Genomic DNA, 9,117 nt, shown 5'->3' on the forward strand with positions numbered 1-9,117 from the left:
GACAATGTGACCAACTGTTAAGATCTTGTCAGTATTCAGATTTTTAAAATGTAATATTACGCTGCAACAATTATTCATAACAAAGCTCAAACAATATTCAGTCACATCTTAAGTGACTGAATATGTCCTGAATCCAATGTGCCATTGGGACCAAGTGGAATTTCCACATATTACCTCATTGTAAACATTTTAAAAACTCATCTTAACGCTGACCACGGCTCAACATGATGAATTAACTCCCAACTATCAACGTTCAGCGTTCACATCAGACTCTGAGCTCTGCTTGTTCACTCTGAAACTGAAAATGTCCTGTGAAAAGAATACAAAAATAGGATTTCAAAAGGTTTATATAAACTTGAAGCTAAAAATATGCAAACGTGTTTTAGCATCCTAAAGAGGGAGATAAGCTCCAGGTTTCAGTAGTCTCACTTAGTTACATGTCATGTGTCTAATGCACAGGCTGAAATTGGGGACCAGGCAGAGAAAAGTAGATGCAAAGAGCTATGATGTGAGGACGTACATTAAGTCTGTGAATGTGTGTCTGCAGGTGGATGCAAAGAGCTATGACGTGAGGACGTACATTAAGTCTGTGAATGTGTGTCTGCAGGTCTGACATGAAATCTGAAAACTAGAAACTATAATCATCAACTGAAATCTAAAACCTTAAATCTGATTCAACTGTGCAGTCACAGAAAATGCTGGTTGCTAGACGAAGTATCAAAGTCATTTTATAGCAAATTGCAGGGTGAGATATTGTAGATTTTACTCACTAACTAATTTCCAAATATTCACTGTAATCGAGTGCAATCCATGTAAGTATACAAATATATATAGTACCCATTTTCACCCATTTGTTGTGATCCTATTCTCTTATAATATTATGACATGTGTTTTGTAACGTACTGTATCTGCTGACCTAAGATGTGCAGTAACATTTAAACATTTAAATATATCAGATATGATCTCAGGTCTATCAAACATTTGGAGTAAATTAATCTGGGCAACATGGTATTGTTTATTATTGAAATTTCTTATCTGGCTGCGTCTCCGCTCAGGTGCAGGACTATGAGATGTGTGTGGACACAAAAGGTGCTTGATCACCACAGAAGAAGAGCTACTGCTGAGTCAGGAACTCACCATCTGGTACCTCAGGGAACCTGCGGTCATCAGCGAATCTCTGCCCAACCCCGGAAGAGAAAATCAGTGAAGAACGCCAATTACAGCCTCAGCCAAATTAAAGCTCCTAATTGCAGTATATCCTCCTGTATATAGTGTTTGTAGTAGTGACTGCTGTGATGTCTCAGGGTAATTATCTCTTTTGTATTAGTATAGTGGAGAGATAACTGAAAAAGAGGGGAGAGAGCAACGGGGGGGCATAGTGAAGATAGACAGGCTGAGCCCGCAAGGGCCTCCCAATGTACCATACCGAGGAGAAGACGCTCCCACACACCACACACCACTCCTGACCAACATTAAAATCCAGGACATTGCCAGCTGTGTGTGTAGGAATGAACATCCACCGGGAGAAAGTCGTGGTGGTGAAAGATTCAACTGGCCGCAGTCCAGACAAGATAGAACTAACGCGAGACGTAAGCTGTTTTTATGTGACGTTAAGTGGTCTCTTTTTATGTCAAATCGTGCTGGGTAGCCAGCAGTTTACGGAACAGGCGGAATTACTTCCGTTTCTCGTTTGTTGACATGATGACATTGATTATTTTACACATCAACAGGGGTCCATTCTTGGTCCATTATTATTCCTAATATATATTAATGATTTGTCCAACATGTCAAAAAGTGTTTTTCCGATTATGTTTGCAGATGATATAACCCTAGTTCTCTCTCATTCCAATTTCAATTCTCTGATTATGGAAGCTAATGCTGGTTTAACTGCCTATGCTATATAGTTCAAATTAAATAATCTTTATATATTAAAAAATCTAATTTTATTATTTTCAGTGGCAAGAATTTAACTAAAATTAAAATTGAATCTCTTGAGATGCCTCAAGTGTCATCTACGACATTTCTAGGAATTAATATTGATGAAAGTTTAAGTTGGAGTAAACATATTGACTTTAGTAGAAAAATAAACAAATCTATTGGAATCATAAGGAGGGTTAATGATCAAAATTCGCAGAGCTGCCATATTGCTGCTCTTCAACAAATTCTTACAATTCTCACAATTAAGCTTTATCAACGTCTTAAGGCTTTTCTGACAAAACATTAAAGGGATCTCATTATACTGTGAGGCAAAGGATGTAACTTCCTATTGCCACAAGGTGGCGCTATAACTATGATTCCAAATGGTCATATAGATGTCTTCAAGGTCTGGATGTTATTAAATATGGTGAAGATTAGATGATGTACGGTCGAGTGATAAAAACTTTCAGTGTTATGGCAAATGGTGTTTTTTTGCCATGAATGTAGTGGCCATTGCTGAAGCATTTACCAGCTGGATTCAGATCAAATTCAGAACAAATTCAGAGCTAAAGGAGAGTGACTATTGGATTTACATTTGTCATAAATAAGGCTCCAGATGAACAACAATGTTGCTCCGTAAGTGTGTAAATATAAGCAACTTTTTTACTATGAATTCGACTATCAATTTGAGAGCGATATTGTCGATGTTGTCTTTACAACTTGTCTCTGATGCCCCCAAGTGGCAATATAAGTGTTTGGTAGTTTATTTTTTGTAAGCATGCAGTGAGCATGATGATGCATACATATTTGGAACTTCGGGGTGGATTTCCCCCTAGTTGTCTCCTCAGGTTGGTCATATTTTAGAGTCTCTGTCATTAAATGAGGATAACTCACTTTGGTAACTGAGGATGTTTTTCCTTCCAATAATGGCATAGTATACAGTCAAATAAGAAGTGGGTCTGTATAGCATCCTCTACCTGTAAATTTGTCAAACTGAATCTACATCTATTGATTGGAAATAGCCAGTATATAATTTTAATCAACTTTTGCCTGAACAAAAAAAAACACTCGCAATAAGCCCTTGCCGATTTCCATGCATGTACAAATATACACATATCACTTTGTGATAGCATAACTTTAGGCGGGTTTTATTTCCACTGTTTCTAAATGTTAATTGGTATCAGCTTGCTGTGTTTCAAGCAGCGGCTGCTGTCCAATCAAAGTCTGAGCCAGGCCATAAGGCTGATGTAGGACACAATATAAACATTTATTTATCACTGTTTCAATGACAAGTTCTTGTTTTCCAGAATTCAGAGATGTTTTGGAGCCTGCTGCTCACTGTTGCTTGTGGCTTTGCAGCAGCCGCCATTCATTCAGAACGGGATCAACACTGGCTGCTATGGAAGAAGCTGCATGATAAAGTATATCCTCACCAGGTAAAGTTTGTAGCTCCAAGCAAACTGGCTTCAGAATGTAATCTGACTATAATGTGGTACCTCTTGTCACTTTCTTTTGTCTTTTTGCAAATAAACTATTCTCCTTTTACATGAAGGCATTGTGCATATCATAACTTGGCCCTTGCATGTTTAATATTAATGCTGCGTTTCAGATTGAGGAGTTGGGTCGCAGGCGGATATGGGAAGAGAACTTGGAAATGATTGCTGGCCATAACCTTGAAGCTTCTCTGGGCTTGCACAGCTATGAGCTGGCAATGAACCACCTGGGAGATCTGGTTAGTGGACTACGCCCATATACAGTGGTTTCACGTGATCCCACTGTCTCCTCAAAGCCATCAAATGATGCATGTGGAATTAGCCTTTTTCTAAAAAAATGTTATAGGCTACAGTGTTTTGTATTTCAACAAACATTTGTCCTACCCAGACAAATTGACACTTATGTGGAATTTAGAGCAAACTTCCTTATGTAGACAACTGAAGAGATAACTGGCAAGCTGATGGGCACCATTGTTCCTCCTTCCCTGGAGAGGGGTCCTTCAGACTTTGTCAGGCTCAACACTTCGCTACCAACGTCACTGGACTGGAGGGATGAAGGCCTGGTAACTAAGGTCAAAATGCAGGTGAGTTAAACTCCAAAGTAAGAGTACATTAACATGGAACATTAGGCCTTGTCTCTGACGATGCTGTCCATATGTGCACCTCTTCCATCTTCTAGGGTTCTTGTGGCTCTTGTTGGGCCTTCAGTGCAGTTGGTGCTCTGGAAGGGCAACTCAAGAAGTCTACAGGTGTCCTGTTATCCCTCAGTCCTCAAAACCTGGTGGATTGTTCTGTGAAATGTGGCAACAGCGGGTGCAACGGTGGCTTCATGTCAAACGCCTTTCAGTATGTCATGAAAAACCAAGGCATAGATTCTGATGCAGACTACCCCTACATTGGCTTGGTGAGCTAAAAAAAAAAAGGCGCGTGTTAACATTTCCGGTTTACTGTGGTTAAACCTTGACTTAACTCTCCCTGCAAATCCCTATTGTCTCAGCCTGGTCAATGCAAATATAACTTGCGCCACCGGGCTGCTAACTGCTCGGGCTACGTCTTCTTACCGGAGGGGGACGAGATTGCATTGAGGGAAGCTCTGGCGAGCGTGGGCCCCATTGCTTTAGCTATTGATGCGTCCAGGCCGAAGTTTGTCTTCTACCGTCATGGTGAGCGGTTTCTTCATACTTTTCTTCTCTTTATTTTATAGTTGTTTTTTTTTTTTTTTTTTTAATGATGCACAAGTTTAATGTTTTTACAAAGTGTGTATGTGGTTCTACAGGTGTGTACAGGGACCACACCTGCACCCACAATGTGAACCATGGCGTGCTGGCTGTGGGCTACGGCACTGAGAGACAGCACGACTACTGGCTGATCAAAAACAGGTGCTGGATTTTTTTTTTTTTTTTTTTTTTTTTTTTTTTTTTTTTTAAATTGTCAATTTTGGATTACGAGTGATTGTCTGTCAAGGTTTCTCAAGTAACTTATTAATTGATAAGTTTAATGACTTTCATTTTCTTTCACTGTAGTTGGGGTGTAAAATACGGGGACCAAGGCTACGTCAAGATGGCTCGCAACAGATTCAACCAGTGTGGCATCGCTCTCTATGCTTGTTTCCCCATCATGTGATCTACATTTCTCACCAGTAGTTGGGACTATATATATTAAACTTTGCTACTGGTGGCTTTTTGTACAATTTGACTGCAACTAGCTACTTTTTTTTTTTATAACCTTTTTTTTGTTGGTGTATCATAAACCTGTGAGTGACATGCCTCACAAAGGGGAAACTGCAAGCATGTCCAGCTGCATGTTTGACTTTATTTGTACCTAAACAAATATTCAACTTTAGCCTGCTCAAAGGAATTTCCGTGCAACTAATTTGAAGCCGTAAACCTAATAGTTGCAATAACCCCTTGATTCAAAGCATAATCTATTCTATACGCTTGTATACTGTTGCAAAGTTAGTTCTCTTGACACTTGGCTTTGAAGAAACTAAATCGAAGGCAAGTTGACTTCATGCTGTGTAATGCAAACCATGACATTAGTTTTCTTAAGTTTTATTTCCATAATTTATCATTTGCTTCATATAACTGGCACAAGTGCAAATCCCAGCATAATGAACAACTCTCACATAAAATAAATACAGCACCTTTTCAGACTCTCTCAATAACCAGAAGTAATAAATACTGAATTTACTAAGATTTTCAGTCCTCAATTACAAAACACACAACACACAATAGATTTTTTTTGTCATATTTAACTTTTTTGGGAATTGCTTTCCTTCTTTTGTTCCACAAATTCCAAACTTGCACGTACAAACAACTAGTTTCTACACAAAGTACATAGATTTGTTTTTTTTTCTTTTTAGATTTAACTCACATTTAGAGTACTTTTCTTTAAACAGGTCAGAGTCAAACAAAAGAAAAAGGCAAACATAAATTCCTTCAGTCAAAACTGTAGGGAAAGGTTTCTTGCAGTTCTTTGCAGATTTGTTTTCACTATTCAGAACTGATCCATGTGCTCTTAGAGTTGAGACAGAAATAATGCCATGAAGTCCTCAGTCAGACTGCCACCGTAAGGGAAGTCTTCAGGCTGGTGTTTGCTAACATCCTGTATCACTGCCATCATTATGGATAAAACTCAAACCAGTGACCCTTCAGATAGTTTATAGATATAGAATGCAAATTTCTACACAGGGACATTGAATAGTAAACTTACATTTTGGACAGGAGCTTCAATTTGATAAGAGGGGGCTCTTTTGATGATATAACAAACTGTGGTCCCTTTGGTTTGAACACTAACTTCCTGTTTCCTTAGAATTGGGGAAACTCTCTTCCCTCTTTTAAAACAGACTAACATGGACATACAAGTTTGTTAAATTGTACTTTTTGTACTTCATTTATGCACATTCCTCCCTATATTGCCATTTTCCGGCCATTTCTTGTACCACTGACAAGATAATTGCACAATTACCACCTCTTATATTTATATTTACCTGGTCCAGGGTAAACAAGGAACACAGTCACCACTAGCTTACTTTCAGAAAACAAACTCAAGTGTCACCAATTTTAACCCCACTTTGATCAAGAACAATCATTGCAAGCAACACATCTGTCATCATACAACAATGAAAACACTAGTTCTTGCTTTAGACAAAAACAGCTGGCAAACAGGACGTCCAAGTAGTCAGACAACACAATACAAACATGCGTCACGATTGGTTGAATACAGAAGGATTAGAGTGCAAAGTTGTCTTTGCAAAATTAAGATGTGATCCTTTTTTTCCGTATTTCTAAATGGAACAATCTGAGACTGGCCATCTTGGATGGGATTTTGTTTTAAAGACTGAATTGTATCAGCAAAAGAGCACCCGAGTCTATTATGAAGAACAGCACATTGTATTATACACTGCATATATTTTCTTCTCTTAGTGTAAATATATTTTCCGTGGTCCCCAACTGAGCTGTATTCATCACAGGGATGAAAACATCGCAACAGAAAAAAGTAGAAAAATATGTGACAGAATATTTAGTCAACACACACACACACACACACACACACACACACACACACACACACACAGTCTCTCCAACATGAACAAAACAGAACACATTTGTCATTAAATACGCAAAAGAAAGATTTGATCCTCAGAATGCAATCGAGATTGGACATCATTAAAGGAAAAGTTCAACATTTTGAGAAATGTTCTCATTTGCTTTTTTTGTGAAAGTTAAACTGAAGAGGTCAAAACTCCAGCAGCACTTGTAATATAGAACAACTTTATTGTTTAGACCAATACGTTTTGGCTTGTGGCCTTTATCAAGATCAAATTCATACTGCGTTCATGCCGGTGTGCTAAACAGGAAGGTTAGCTTAGCATACAGACTGGAAACAAGGAAACTGTTTGCCTGGCTTAATCCAAAGGTAACACATTCCCCTACTAAAAACAACAAAGGTCACTAATATACATTTGTATTTAATCTGTACAAAACAACAATGGTGTTGCCTTTTGAAGAGAGCCAGGCTAGCGATCCCTTCATTTCCAGTCTTTATGCTAAGCTAATCTAACCACCTCCTGGTTTCAACATACTTAACGCACCGACATGAGAGTGGTATCAATCTTCTCATTTGACTCGTTGCAAAAAAGTAAATAAGCGTACTTATCAAAATGTCAAAATATTCTTCTAAAGTCTCAATCTCACACATGGACACATGCACGTAATCCGAAGGATGTCGTTTGGTCAAACGACAAACTCTACTGGGCAGCAGCAGCACCCACTCACTGATTGTCAGCACACATATTGATGCACACACCTTTGGAGAAATTATACCAAAGTAGTGATATGTAAAAAATAATGGTAGCTTTCTGTTAAAGTGATTGCATCCAATTTTAGATCAAAGTCAAAATCGGCAGTTGTCTTGTGTACTTTTAGTTTAAGCAGGATCGCACAGGTACACGGTGAGAGATAACGTTTCACTTTGTCTGACACAAACAGATGCACAAAAGAATGACAGGAACAGGAGCCCTTAAAATGAAATTAGTCAAGTGATTTCAATCTGTTTTCCCTCTGTGCAGCACTGCCTGATCATTAGGACTATTTTTTATTTTTTAATGATTATTCTTTTAGTGTCATTAAATTTGTGCTTATGAGTATAATGAAGTTACATCATGACTTTTAAGGGGCATTTACCCCATTTTAAGAAAGGACGCCGCATTGGGTGTATGTTTTTAGACCAAACAGGAAAAAAAAAAAACTTAACCAAGTGACATTGATAAACAAATAACATAAAAAATATTGTCATGGTCAACTTAATTGCCTTTTTCCTGGGCTTTCACTCTCTATGAACACAAAGCCAACTGCTGAGAAAGAGATGTGGTTGCAAGCTGTTCAAAAATAACTTATTTTGCAAAACTCCTGTTTATAATATCAAAAATTAACTTTTCACACTGAATCAAATGACTTGTTTTTAAATTAAGACTAATTAACACAGCTGTGCATAAAAGATGGATTAATCAGAAATATCAGAAAACCATCCTGCATGGACAATAATTTGGTAGCGTGGGGCTAAAACATAATACCATCTGGAAACGTGGCCGAAACATTTCAACAGACCTGAGCTGGAGAACTATTTTAAAATGAATGTGTGATCGTTGTTCCGTACATTCTGCTGTTGGATCAGTAAGATGTGGTCGAGGTGGCTACGCTGATTCTGCATGAAATTGACACTTTCTCTTGTCTCACGTAACAAAGACACACATGCACACTCACACAACTAGTTAGGCAAATATTACACAACAGTATATGCCCTCACATTACGCACTTGACCAAAATCTGTCCCTGTGTTGCAGACATCACACTGCCGCAGCTTTATGGATCGACAACTGCGAGAGGAAACATTAGTTTAACACTGAACACGGAGGAGCTGGATCAAACTATTCCTATTTACAAGAGAGAATCCTGTGAAATGCATCGTCACCGATTTGTGTTTTGAGGAGTAGACTGGAGTCATGCAGGACCAAGGATGTATTGCATTATCTGTTTCTGGGTAAATCAAGCTTCACTGGAATGTTGTCGTATTATTTGGTAGAAACAGGTCTGGCTTCAGTAGTAGCCGGTGGTCAAGGGTTCACGGCCAATCTTAGAGAAAATATGTATTAACCCTGAAATTCATTGGGAGATCTTTCTCAAAGAAAAGCTTTTTGCCAACGCTG

General features: G+C 38.4%; 1 protein-coding gene across 1 annotated transcript; it reads left to right on the forward strand.

Moving 5' to 3' along the window:
- The first annotated feature begins 1,516 nt into the window (after positions 1-1,516).
- On the forward strand, positions 1,517-5,033 carry LOC137784429 (cathepsin S-like). Its single transcript, XM_068575057.1, has 8 exons — positions 1,517-1,589; positions 3,225-3,353; positions 3,527-3,649; positions 3,845-3,994; positions 4,090-4,314; positions 4,408-4,573; positions 4,687-4,789; positions 4,934-5,033. The coding sequence occupies exons 2-8, from the start codon at positions 3,234-3,236 to the stop codon at positions 5,031-5,033; spliced, it is 987 nt and encodes a 328-aa protein (XP_068431158.1). The 5' UTR covers positions 1,517-1,589; positions 3,225-3,233.
- Positions 5,034-9,117: the final 4,084 nt, after the last annotated feature.

This window comes from Clinocottus analis, unplaced genomic scaffold (genome assembly GCF_023055335.1).
Source record: "Clinocottus analis isolate CAN_PGR_092001 unplaced genomic scaffold, fCliAna1.0.p SCAF_14, whole genome shotgun sequence".
NCBI classification, from domain to species: Eukaryota; Metazoa; Chordata; class Actinopteri; order Perciformes; family Cottidae; genus Clinocottus; species Clinocottus analis.